Below are 13,572 nucleotides of genomic sequence, written 5' to 3'. Positions count from 1 at the left end.
AATGCCCAAATATAATGTCATTATCTACGTTAAACTCCCCAGCTTCTGCTGCGTGGACACACTCAGAATATGTTGCTGTGTGAGGGTTATGTCTGCTTGCTTTTTGTGGATGGAATCCCCCTCCATTGTTACAGGCAGAGATGCCCAATGAGATCCGATCAGCCACAGGTAAGCAAGGCAGTGTTTGAGTCTGATACCCTGTGATCCCAGAGAATGTGTGAGGCCCAGACTGTGCTGTGCTCCCTCAGCCAGATGGAAAGAGTCAGATAAGATAATTCTCTTCTCCAGCAGGAGAGAGAGGACAGGAGAAGGTAGAGTTTTAAGAGGGAGATAGCTTTAAGATTCATATCTGATGAGAAATTATTTTATTTGACCCCCATTGATTTGAAATTGTAAATTAAAGGGTGACAGCTTGACACGGCTTGACATTCTCCATTACTTTTGAGTGCAAGTATGACCAAGTGACACCCAAAGAACACATTTTCTGTCTTCACTATCTTGATGCACATGGATAGCCCTAGTACATTGTTCAAAATGAGAATGTATTTAGTTTTGTTACAGATTGAAGAAACGTAGGTAACTAATAATTTAAGTATCTTATTTCAGTCCTGGCTGGGATCTTCTCTCATGTCTTTTATCTATGAAGATTCCATTTCCTGCTGTGTCCTGTGCCCCTTCCACTTCCTTTGTACAACTGGCTGCCGTCAGCAGTTCTGTTTTTATTAGTCCACTCTCGTTCAGGTGTTCTTTTTTTAGGGTAAGCAAAATGTTTTGCTTTTCTACTCCGCAGGAGTATACTTCTCGTCATCAGAGGAGTCCTCCGGACCTGAATTTAATAAGCTGCTTATTTCCCCTCCCTCATCCCTCTTTCTTGGTGATAATAATGATGCTCTTGGAAATTGATTAAAGTAAAACATGTCTGAGACCGACCACAATATGGCAAAATTCCTCAGTGCAGTACTGAGAACATGGAAATCTCAGTTGTTTGCATATGATTAAACTAATCTCATCTTCTATTTAAAGGTTGTGTTAAGGCACTGGGAATTAGTCCCCACATCTGCCCCTCCCCTAACTCCTCACCCACTCTCTCTCCCCGCCCTCTCTCTCATTTCTGCTTTCGAGGCAGGCCGAGGCAGAGAGATGATATCAGAGAGAAGACGGTGCTAAGTTGCTGTGAAATTGATTAGCGCCGACAAGTAATTACTGCTGTAGCCCCTGTCAGGTTAGTCAGGTCTCTGCTGACTGCAGGCAGGGAACGAGGAGTAGTCTAACTACCTGCAGCTCCTCTAGTAGCCACACTATCCTAGTGGTCATGCTATAGACATACAGGGCTGCCGCAAACAGCATTCATACAGTGACTTGCGAAAGTATTCACCCCCTTGGCATTTTTCCTATTTTGTTGCAATACAGCCTAGAATTAAAATAGATTGTTTTGGGGGGTTTGTATCATTTGATTTACACAACATGCCTACCACTTTGAAGATGCAAAATATTTTTTTATTGTGAAACAAACAAGAAATAAGACAAAAAAACAGAACTTGAGTGTGCATAACTTTTCACCCCCCCCCAAAAGTCAATACTTTGTAGAGCCACATTTTGCAGCAATCACAGCTGCAAGTCTCTTGGGGTATCTCTATAAGCTTGGCACATCTACCCACTGGGATTTTTGCCCCTTCTTCAAGGCAAAACTGCTCCAGCTCCTTCAAGTTGGATGGGTTATGCTGGTGTACAGCAATCTTTAAGTCATACCACAGATTCTCAATTGGATTGAGGTCTGGGCTTTGACTAGGCCATTTCAAAACATCTAAATGTTTCCCCTTAAACCACTCGTGTTGCTTTAGCAGTATGCTTAGGGTCATTGTCCTGCTGGAAGGTGAACCTCCGTCCCAGTTTCTAATCTCTGGAAGACTGAAACCGATTTCCCTCAAGAATGTCCCTGTATTTAGCGCCATCCTTCAATTCTGACCAGTTTCCAAGTCCCTGCCAATGAAAAACATCCCCACAGCATGATGCTGCCACCACCATGCTTCACTGTAGGGATGTTCTCGGGGTGATGAGAGGTGTTGGGTTTGCGCCAGACATGGCGTTTTCCTTGATGGCCAAAAAGCTCAATTTTATTCTCATCTGACCAGAGTACCTTCTTCCATATGTTTGGGGAGTCACCCACATGCCTTTTGGTGAACACCAAATGTTTGCTTATTATTTTCTTTAAGCAATGGCTTTTTTCTGGCCACTCTTCTGTATAGCCCATCTCTGTGGAGTGTACGGCTAAAAGTGGTCCTATGGACAGATACTCCAATCTCCGCTGTGGAGCTTTGCAGCTCTTTCAGGGTTATCTTTGGTCTCTTTGTTACCTCTCTGATTAATGCCTTCCTTGCCTGGTCTGTGAGTTTTGGTGGGCAGCCCTCTCTTGGCAGGTTTGTTGTGGTGCCATATTCTTTCCATTTTTTAATAATGGATGTAATGGGATGTTCAAAGTTTCAGATCTTTTTTTATAACCCAACCCTGATCTGTACTTCTCCACAACTTTGTCCCAGATTTGTTTGGAGAGCTCCTTGGTCTTCATGGTGCCCCTTGCTTAGTGGTATTACGGGCTCTGGGGCCTTTCAGAACAGCTATGTAATGTATGTAATGTATGTAATGTATGTATGTATGTATGTATGTATGTATGTATGTATGTATGTATGTATGTATGTATGTATGTATGTATGTATGTACATACTGAGATCATGTGACACTTAGAATGCACACAGGTGGACTTTATTTAACTAATTATGTGACTTCTGAAGGTAATTGGTTGCACCAGATCTTATTTAGAGGCTTCATAGAAAAGGGGGTGACATACATATGCACGCACCACTTTTCAGTTTTTTTATTTTTTAGAAACAAGTGATTTTTTTCAGTTCGCCAAATTTTGTGTCTGTCCATTACATCCATCAATTTAAATTACAGGTTGTAATGCAACACAATAGGAAAAACGCAAGTGGATGAATACTTTTGCAAGGCACTGTCACTGGATGCATCAATGTTGAAAGGATTTCAAAGGAGAAAGTATTTCAAAGCGTCCAGTAATGAGCCTTTCTCTTGCCTTTCCCAACCTTGTCTATAGCCTAGCATGCACTATATATACAAAAGTATGTGGACACCCCTTCAAATTAGTGGATTCGGCTATTTCAGCCACAGCCATTGTTGACAGGTTTATAAAATTGAGTACACAGCCATGCAATCTCCTTAGACAAACATTGGCAGTAGAATAGCCCGTACTGAAGATCTAAGTGACTTTCAACCTGGCACCGTCATAGGATGCCACCTTTCCAACAAGTCAGTTCAGGTTTCTGCCCTGCTAGAGCTGCCCCGGTCAACTGTAAGTGTTGTTATTGTGAAGTGGAAATGTCTAGGAGCAACAACGGCTCAGCCGCAAAGTGGTAGGCCACACATGGTCACAGAATGGTACCACCAAGTGCTTAAGTGCGTAGTGTGTAAAAAATCATCTGTCCTCGGTTGCAACAGTCACTACCGAGTTCCAAACGGCCTCTGGAAGCAACGTCTGCACAAGAATTGTTCGTCGGGAGCTTCATGAAATGCGTTTCCATGGCCGAGCAGCTGCACTCAAGCCTAAGATTACCATGCGCAATTTCAAGCGTCGGCTGGAGTGGTGTAAAGCTCGCCGGACTCTGGAGCAGTGGAAAAGCGTTCTCTGGAGTGATGAATCGCGCTTCACCATCTGTCAGTCCAACGGACAAATCTGGATTTGGTGGATGCCATGAAAACGCTACCTGCCTGACTGCATAGTGCCAACTGTAAAGTTTGGTGGAGGAGAAATAATGGTCTGGGGCTGTTTTTCATGGTTCGGGCGAGGTTCCTGAGTTCCGGTGAAAGGACATCTTATCGCTACAGCATACATTAGGGTTGACTCCAGCAAAAAAACAAAAATCAATGTTGGTCGACCAAAATTTGTCTTTTCTTTTGACCAATCGATTGGTCAAAAAAAAATGACGTGTATATTTTTCCATATATAGACACAACCTGTTTTTTTTTTTAATAAAATCAACTATATGCATTGAGCTTGTCTGATGCTTTAAGTTTATGGTTTGATGAAATTAGACAAATGCCTAGAGGGCGCCAGAGTTATAGATAAGAAGAAAAAAACCTGACCCAACTGTTCTCCTCCCACTCCTGCTGGCTTTCACAGGTTCTGCCATTACTCTCCTGAAGTAGCCGGTAATTGGCTAAAGGAGTTGGCGGAGACCTTTCTTATGTGGAATGCCAATTTATCTTACCATTTCTACCGATCTGCATGCCTTTTAAGGTTTTCATATGCACGTTTTCGTGAAAGTTTCAATTATAATAGTGTTTTCATGTCTGAATCATTGTCATGTGGTTAATCAAAATACTACCCAACTCTAATTGAAAATAATACAAACCTAAAAAGTAACTTTTTTTGCCGTTGCCAACTATGTAAAAATAGCATACATAAAGCCAGGAAATAAAAACATTGCAGTCTGCAGGTAGAAAATATCCTGATTTCAAAAATGAAATATCCTGTAAATCACATTGGCTACACATGGCCTGTCTTCAATGAACTTGAAACATTTTATCAACTATTAATAACATATGTGGGTCCAGCCCAATGCTTGTGCTAGCGAACTTGCAACGTTGTATATTCTGGGCCCTCAGTTTCCCATGCCAGTGAGCTCGGGACAGACACAGCTGTAGGCTTTGCACAAGGGATAAGAAGCAGTGCTTGACTTGGGCAAGCACCTCAAATGTTCTACTGCTTGAATTCCTCTTAGCATATTAGCTCAAAAAATATTATGAGCTCCTGCCCCTAAAATATAAACGGTACTGGCACCCAAAATGAGTACCGGCAACTATTTCAGTCCAAGTCAAGCACTGATATGAAGTAATCAGGTAATATTTTATGACGTTTCCACTTCATCAGAGCATGACATTTTCCCTTTCACGTTGAGTGGTTATCCAAGGGAGAGAGCTGGAAAGATTTTTCAAATACATTGAGGAACTATTGTAATTGTCAATAGATGTAAAAAACCACCTTCGTTTGTTTGCTGTTTGAGGTGAAATAAACAACATTGCTTTGAGAAGCTCCACAGGTCATTAAGCCAACCAGAAATAGTATCAGATCACCAAATGGGCACATTTATATGCCTGCATTCCCTTACTCAACATTGACAGAAGTTCTCCAAATAAAAGACAATGACTAAATTGACAAAACTCATAAATCGAATGAAATAAATCAAAACTTGTTTCTCACAAATGTAGCATATGTTGTTTGCAGAGTGCACAACCTGTCCCGTCCGACAATGATAACGGGAAGACTGAAATAATAATATTGAATGCATTAACAGAAATTACCGTAACCAAAGTAACAAACATTGTAGATTAATTCTTATAATTTATAACAGTATATGTACTACTGGTGATATAGGTAATGGGAAATTGATATACACCAACAATCAAACGCAAACAATTCATACAATGAATGTGCGCAAATTGGCGGGAGTGTGCGCGTTCAGGAGAGAGAACTGCATCTGGGCACATGGTCAATCCATGGCCATGCAGCATTTACGGTGATATGGCCTCAGCAGAAGTCAGGGCATTCATGCTTTGCGGAGCAGTGCAGATCTGTTGTCAAGAAAGTGAGTTTGTTATTTCTACAGGATGTTCCGCCCTCACCTACCGTCAACCAATCATGTCAATGCGGAGCTGTACAGAGCCCTTCGCATTGTTAAACATTTGGTTCCAGTCATTAGAACGAGCCTGTTCTCCTCAGTTAAGGTGCCACCGACCTCCTGTGCTATCTATTTGTTACTGCTTGACTGAAATAATCTCGGTCGAACAACAGCCTAACGACCAAACAATCCACCAGTTGACTAATTGGGGTCAGCCCTAAATTACATTCTAGATTATTCTGTTCTTCCAACTTTGTGGCAACAATTTGGGGAAGGTCCTTTTCTGTTTCAGCATGACCATGCCCCCGTGAACAAAGTTTGGTCCATACAGAAATGGTTTGCTGTGATCGGTGTGGAAGAACTTGCACAGAGCCCTGACCTCAACCCCATTGAACACCTTTGGGATAAATTGGAATGCCGACTGCGAGCCAGGCCTAATCCCCCAACATCAGTGACCGACCTCACTGCTCTTGTGGCTGAATGGAAGCAAGTTCCTGCAGCAATGTTACAACATCTAGTGAAAAGCCTTCCCAGAAGATTGGAGGCTGTTATAGCAGCAAAGGGGGGACCAACTCCATATTAATGCCCATGATTTTGGAATGACATGTTTGATGTCAGGTGTTCACATACTTTTGGTCATGTAGTTTACCTTTCTTCCAATTGGTGGTTGGTTTCAATGTGTTGGTTATTTTTGCTCCTCTCTCTCCCTGCTTCCTGTCTTCCTCCCCTTACCTGCTCCAGCCTCATTAAGAGAATGGAGCTATTGCTCAGACATCCATTACCTCAGCCTCTGTGTAGGAGGGCTGTGTGCTGTGGGATTGATGGGAGCTGGGTAGGGATCAGGCCTGAAAGGGCCTATTGCGTAGCATCATCTCCCAGCCAACCACTGGAGTCTTATTGATCCTTGTGATGGCTTAAAGTGTGTACGTTTGTGTGTGTGTAGGTGGTTGCCTGTATTTCTGGGATTCTATTACCTAGGTTAGGATCAAAATAGAGATGCCATTTGAGTTCTGAAAAGCCAAATGTTAATCTGCAACTATCAAAAGTGAAAATCAGCATCTCTCCCTGTTCAAATTTTATCACCTACTCTTACTCCACACAAGTAAACTGATTCGGTAAGCCCTCTGGCGTACGGAGGGCTACAGTAAGCTCAGGGAAAGTGCTGACAAAGAAGTAACTTTAATTCTTTGCATTCCACCAGAGGAAAAGCATGGAGCCAGCATTTGTTCCATTTTGCTGTTGTCATATTAACACCTGTACTGGACCAGGATGTGGAATGGAGAAGAGACTGAAAATCGGTCCTCATTACTTTCTCCTTGGTGGTTGGTTGTCAGGCCTCATTCCTTGATTAAGTCGTCCAGGTTTCCTTTGAAAAAGTTTTTCTCCACTCCAATTATTTTCAGAGTAATGAGGACAGACTAGCTGGTATGTTTGCCAGTCCCTTTGTCCCTAGGGTTCGCTATACATTAGCATATACAGACAGTTTATCCACTTGGTCTGATGCAGTAGCCTATATGAGAGGACCGTCTCAGAACAGGCAGGAGTTTTGTTCTGAAAGCTGCACCAGCTATATCCCCAGATGTCTTTTTAAACACTGTTTTCAATCATGGGTAGGTCAATTGTTTTACATCTAAATAGGCTAGAGTTGCAAATGCTTACAAGTCCCAAAATAGTCTTTGATAGAAGCATACTAAAGATATTTTAACGTCATAAATTAGCCTAGCTTGAATGTGTCTTGATATGATTTATTTAAAGAAATTGAGCCCTTCAATGTTGTAATGCTTTCAAATTAAAGTCAGGCGTCAGTATTTGAATCTGAATGTCAAGCACACGGTGCTGCCCTCTGGATCCACATTTGAAGAGCAGTTTGTTTTCATCACAAACCTCTTTTTAAAGGATCTTGTTTGTTTGCTCATATATAGAGCATGGATTAATATTCCTGTTGGATGCCCTTGTGTATGACTACTAGAGCACACTGACTGCTGCTGTGTGCATGCCAGCAATATGCCTCCCTCTCTGATGCCAGAATATCCCTTGAAAATAGATTTAGTCCTGAGGGGGAGGCTGATGTCTATTGGTGCAATTATATCCAGTAAAGAATGCCAACTGTCATGTTCTCCACCTGGGCTGACAGCAGGGTGAGAGCTAACATGCACATCAGAGTTCTGTTGCAGTTCTTCTCAGGTGTCAAGTCGTCATGGTTAGGAGTTAGGCACCACATGCTAGAAGCCCCTTCTCCTTGGTCCGGTTGCATGGCTCATGATGATTAATGTGGCCGTTGTGTTTTGACAGCCATACGTTATTGGCATATGGACAGCTTTGTTAAGATGGATAACTATGCAGCAGAGCAGACCCCCTGGCCACTTAACTCTTAAATCAATTGATATGTGTGTTGACTTGATCAATAAAGAGATTGGATTTGGAAAGGTTGACAAATAACACTTGAATATTATTTTTTTAATTATGTTTTTATCCGTGTGTGTAACAGGACATGGTTAAACGTGGTGAGATTCTGGATGATGTGATGGAGGATGAGTTCTACCTACGGAGGCTGGATGCTGGGCTGTTTGTCCTCCAGTTGCTCTGTTATATCATGGTGGAGATCAGCAACTCAGGGATATCCCAGGTAGGGCCATGGGCTGATTTACATTCAATATGAAAAATACCTACTGTATGCACAATATATATGAAGATTCAGCTACTTGTATTTGGTACCTTGTAGGTACACTACACAACCAAAAGTGTGTGGACACCTGCTCGTCGAACATCTCATTCCAAAACCATGGGCAATAATATGGAGTTGGTCCCCCTTTGCTGCTATAACAGCCTGTACTCTTCTGGGAAGGCTTTCCACTAGATGTTGGAACGTTGCTGCGGGGACTTGCTTCTATTCAGCTAGAAGAGCATTAGTGAGGTCGGGCACCGATGTTAGGCGTTTATGCCTGGTTCGCAGTCGGCGTTCCAATTCATCCCAAAGGTGTTCGATGGGGTTGAGGTCAGGACTGTGCAGGCCAGTGAAGTTATTCCACACCGATCTCAGCAAACCATTTCTGTATGGACCTCGCTTTGTGCACAGGGGCATTGTAATGCTGAAACAGAATTGTCTACAATGTTGTATGCTGTAGCGTTAAGATTTCCCTTCACTGGAACAAAGGGGCCTAGCCCGATCCATGAACAGCCCCAGAACATTTTTCCTCCTCCACCAAACTTTACAGTTGGCGCTATGCATTCGGGCAGGTTGCTTTCTCCTGGCATCTGCCAAACCCAGATTCGTCCGTTGTACTGCCAGATGGTGAAGTGTGATTAATCACTCCAGAGAACTTGTTTCCATTGCTCCTGAGTCCAATGACGGCGAGCTTTACATCACTCCAGCCGACGCTTGGCATTGCGTTTGGCGATTTTTATGCTTGTGTGCGGCTGCTCTGCCATGGAAACCCATTTCATGAAGCTCCCGCCGAACAGTTCTTGTGCTGACGTTGCTTCCAGAGGCAGTTTGGAAAACTGTAGTAAGTGTTGCAACCGAGGACAGACAATTTTTACGAGCTACGCGCTTCAGCGGCCCGTTGTGTGGCCTACCGCTTCATGGCTGAGCCGTTGTTGACCCTAGACATTTCCACTTCACAATAACAGCACTTAGTTGACCAGGGCAGAAATTTGATGAACTGACTTGTTGCAAAGGTGGTATCCTATGATGGTACAACGTCATAGGATGTGCAAATGTTTGTTTATGGAGATTGCATGTCTGTGTGCTCGATTTTTATACACCTGTCAGCAACAGGTGTGGTTGAAATAGCTGAATCCAGTAATTTGAAGGTCTCAACACACTACCTTTTTTTTAGCTTAACTTCTGAGTGATATAGTAACTGTACAATGTCACAAAGAGGCAAAGTGTACAGTATGCTAGCATTATCAGTGATTCAGTCATGACCCTTTGTCCTTTTTCCTCTCAGCTGCAGCAGAGGGTGCATCAGATCCTGAACCTGAGGGGAGGCTCTGTCAAAGTGGTGCGGCACATCATGAGAGGTGAGGGTCCACGCCATACCCTGCTAGAGGCAGAGAGACTAGCACTGACATGGCTCTACTCCGAAGCCATACAACACCTAGCCTATTTACCAGCCTCACCCTTTCCTTCTTTACCTAAAAGGCATAAATACATTTGTACTATTTGGTTTTTAGTTTATATATTCATGTGATTGTATTTTGAGTTATTTATTAACCTCTGTCATTGTCAACTAAGACCAGGAAGCTGTGGACGGTATGGCTCTCAGCCCTGATGACATGTAGTGATGTAAATAGAGACATCCATCATGTCACAGCTTGGACATGGTAGCGAGTCTCATGTTGATGTGCAGCACTAGCCCCATGTCCCCTGTCTCCCTCGAAAGCCAACAGTTACTACTTACTTTACATTCATGCTCAGCTACCCTCGTCTGTGTCGTCTGTGTCTGTGTGAGACTGACACTGTGTGGGTGCCAATTAGAGTGGGAAGCTCATCCCTGATCTCCCCCATTTAAAAGGCTGACTCCTGCATTGGACATGGCTTTGGCAGCATGAACAGGTTAAATACATTCAGAGAGGATGTCAATGGCTCTGAACTTGACCCCGATCTTTTAGAATGAAAGTGAAGGCTGTCTAGAGTGGACCGCTGATGAGTTTGAGATGACCAAATCTAGGGATTTTTTTTATTGCTGCCTATTATCTCACACCCGTTCTATAGATAATATGGAGCTTGAGAATAAATTGTAATACTAGATTGTTATTACTTCTGTTGAATGATACACTAGGTATATTACATTCGGTCTGCTCCAGATGATATAGGTTGGCTGTCCAGGCCTCTACACTCCAGCAGCCTCAGCGGTCTGGTCAGGCCAGGGGAAATGACCTTATTGTCTGACGGGCTCCCACCAGATGTGGCCTCTTGACCCTCAGCTCAGAGTGGGAGGTTCTGTGGAACCAAGGTATCAATGAAACTGTGTTGGGGAATTAAGAATGTAATGTAGCTTTCTAAACTAGCTCCGATTGACAGCTGCTCAGTAAAAGGGCCCAACCCGTGAAGTCACGTGTGGTGGACGATGCCATCCAGAAGCATAATGATCCTGTGTGTGTGTGGGACTGCCATACCCTCCCAACCGGTGCAGTCTGAGGTTTTGAAGTCTTGCATAAGACTACAACCTACAGATTGAAGGTGTTATTCTTGGGAGAAATGAAGCATTGAAGTTCTTCGGAGTGTCTTGACAAGCACTGCAGCAGTCTGCGCTCCCTGTTATCTTCAGCTCATAGCCTCATCGGTGACACATCAGAGTTGACAGCTGAAGTGTCAGGAGAGGTTCATTTCAAAGGTTTCTCCATTCTGTAAGTTTGCAGGCTGAGATCCTTAATGATTAACCTACTTGTCGACAGTGAGACTGGCTCGAAAATTAAGTGCAACATTTGCGATCGAGCAGGAAGCCCTATTCGGTGACCCAGCAAATGGTAGCAGCGTTTGTCACGCCATATTCCCCTCAGCCTGGTCGCCACAGTGACAGGAAGAGCGCCTTAGAATGCCAGCCCATGATTTTGGAGAGTGGGCCTGTCTTCTTGAGGATAATTCTAGGGGATATTGGGATTGTGTGGGTCATTTGTGGAACCCTGCTGGCTCTCACACATTCGGGCTGAATGAGCAGGGTATGATGTAGGACTTCAAGAAAATATTTGGAGTCTTGTTTTTTGTTACTGCTTCATACCACTGTGTATAGTTTTACTATCAGTCATCATGAATATGAGATTCAGAGCGCCGCTCTGTGTTAGAAAGTGTGTGAGTCTCTTGAATTTCTGGTCATGGTTACTGAATCTCATGAGGAGATGAATCCTCTGTGTGAACTCCTTATGATTCACCCCAGCAGTCTATTGAAGGCATGTTTTTCCCCTTGCCTCAGGCCATTGTCAAACTCTTTTATTCTCTGGCATTTAAAAGAGAAACTTTGTTTTTGATCTCCTCTCTCAAGGGTCCACAGGCTTTACTGGTAATCCTGCAAGAGGGGCTACCTGCGCTGGGCTTCTGACAGCACACTCTCCTCCACATTAGACTCACAAATAGACTGCTGCTTTCAGAGGCTACACCTGTGTGACTGCCTGGCGTTCCACAGCGAGTTTGCCTCAGTTAAAGAAGAGTCTAGTGTGAATTGGCAGGGAATATAGGCTGAAGTATGTACCCTTGAGAGACGAGGTGTAAGTCAGGGGATGTAGGAATAAACGTACTGCACTGCTAGAGCGCAACACTGGATCTACAGGCTAGAACATAGGGTTGGAGATTCAGTTTTAGAAAAATCTATATCCTAGATTTTTAGGTTATAGACTGCAGCCTTTTCTATATATCTCCTTTTTTGTATTCTGGCCTCGGCACTAAGCCATGGGTTATTTAACACGCGTATGGGAAAACTGTGTGTTCAGTGTTCATGCATGTTTTCTTGTGTGGGCGTGAGAGAGAGGAAAAGAGCGGTTATGTCATTGTCATTCAGGAACATCCTCCTAGGTTTCAATTCCCATTCCTTTGATTTGTGTGGATTACAGGAACCATGCCCATGGAGTGGTTTGATTCAAAAGAAGACTGCGTGAAGAGCTCATAGTCAGCCAGACTTAACTTGGGGATTTGTCTTTTTCAGAGTATGCTGAAAACATTGGGGACGGGAAGAGTGAGGAGTTCAAAGAGAGTGAGCAGAAGAGGATTATGGACCTGCTGGAGAACTTCTAACCCTAACCAATCTCTGGGAGGAGTACCTGACCAGGACAGAGGGTCTCCACACACTCAGACAGAAGATACCAGTGTCCAGCAGGTGCAAAGAAGCTGTATTGACTGCTCTCTCTGTGTGCTGGACTATAGTGACTCAAAATATAATAACAAAGATGTGCAATCTTAAGCTGCAACTCTTTCAGACTCACATGTTTGTGTTTGATTTTGTGTATTTTGTAATAAAATCCCATCTGGATAAGATTGTTTTTGTGTTTTTTTTTTTTTTTTAATCCCCATTTACACCTCATTTCCATCCTCCTTTTGAGATAGAAATGCTTAAGTAATTAAATCAATTGCTGTCACATTGTTTTCTGTGCAGGTGAATTATGTTTAATTATTTCCCACTTCGTTATTAATTATTTCCCCTGCTGTTGGCAGGGTTGTGTTAGCAGTAAGAGAGGTTGAGGGAAGACCATGTAGGCCAAGGGCATGACGCACAACCTAAAAGAAGCATAGACAACTACTCTCAGGCCTTTTGTCATCATCTGGTAAGACTAGAATGGTATTTATATCTCAAGCATACATATTTAATGGGAGGATGTCTGAATATACAGTATGCCTCTACACAGAAGGACTGCCGCAGTTGGGTTGTGAAATCACAGCGTGACACCCTACAGATAGTGGTAATGTGGTCTGATGCCTGGGATTCCAAGGGTGACAAAGGTGCTGGTATCATACTGCACCATGTCTGTTCATATGACTTCCTTGGCAATCCCAATGGAATGGGGCGGGTAGGCCTTATTCGCAGCTCTTAGTAGAAACTGAAATGTGCTTGGAAAGCAGATTCTGCGATGTGCGCTCTGGTTTATTCACGAGTTAGTGAGAATCCTTGTGTTGTAAACCGTTGCCACAGATTTTTTTTTTAAATGGCGCCGGAAGAAATGGCAGCAGTTTTACGGGCGCCCAACCAATTGTGCTATTATGTGTTTTTTTTTTTTACATTATTTGTAACTTATTTTGTACATAATGTTTCTGCAACCGTATCTTACGGCAGAAAAGAGCTTCTGGATATCAGGACAGCGATCACTCACCTCGGATTAGACTAAGATTTTTTTCTTCAACAGTAGGACATTCTCCGAACACCCGACAAGGCCAACATCCCAGTTATTTGCA

The 13,572-nt window shown here is 43.2% G+C and overlaps 1 protein-coding gene across 2 annotated transcripts in view; it reads left to right on the top strand.

Moving 5' to 3' along the window:
- LOC115168158 (beta-catenin-like protein 1) overlaps positions 1–12,660 on the top strand; it is a 36,905-nt gene extending 24,245 nt beyond the window's left edge. The window contains exons 14-16 of one of the 2 annotated variants that reach the window (XM_029723159.1): positions 8,179–8,316; positions 9,641–9,713; positions 12,332–12,660. In XM_029723159.1, the coding sequence (XP_029579019.1) occupies positions 8,179–8,316; positions 9,641–9,713; positions 12,332–12,420 (300 nt within the window). In that variant the 3' untranslated portion in view covers positions 12,421–12,660. The remainder of the gene's footprint in view (positions 1–8,178; positions 8,317–9,640; positions 9,714–12,331) is intronic. The other variant, XM_029723160.1, reaches the window with a different exon arrangement.
- Positions 12,661–13,572: the final 912 nt, after the last annotated feature.

This window comes from Salmo trutta, chromosome 30 (genome assembly GCF_901001165.1).
Source record: "Salmo trutta chromosome 30, fSalTru1.1, whole genome shotgun sequence".
Lineage (NCBI taxonomy): Eukaryota > Metazoa > Chordata > Actinopteri > Salmoniformes > Salmonidae > Salmo > Salmo trutta.
Note: the sequence above shows the minus strand (reverse complement) of the source record. Positions and strands in the feature narration are given on the sequence as shown.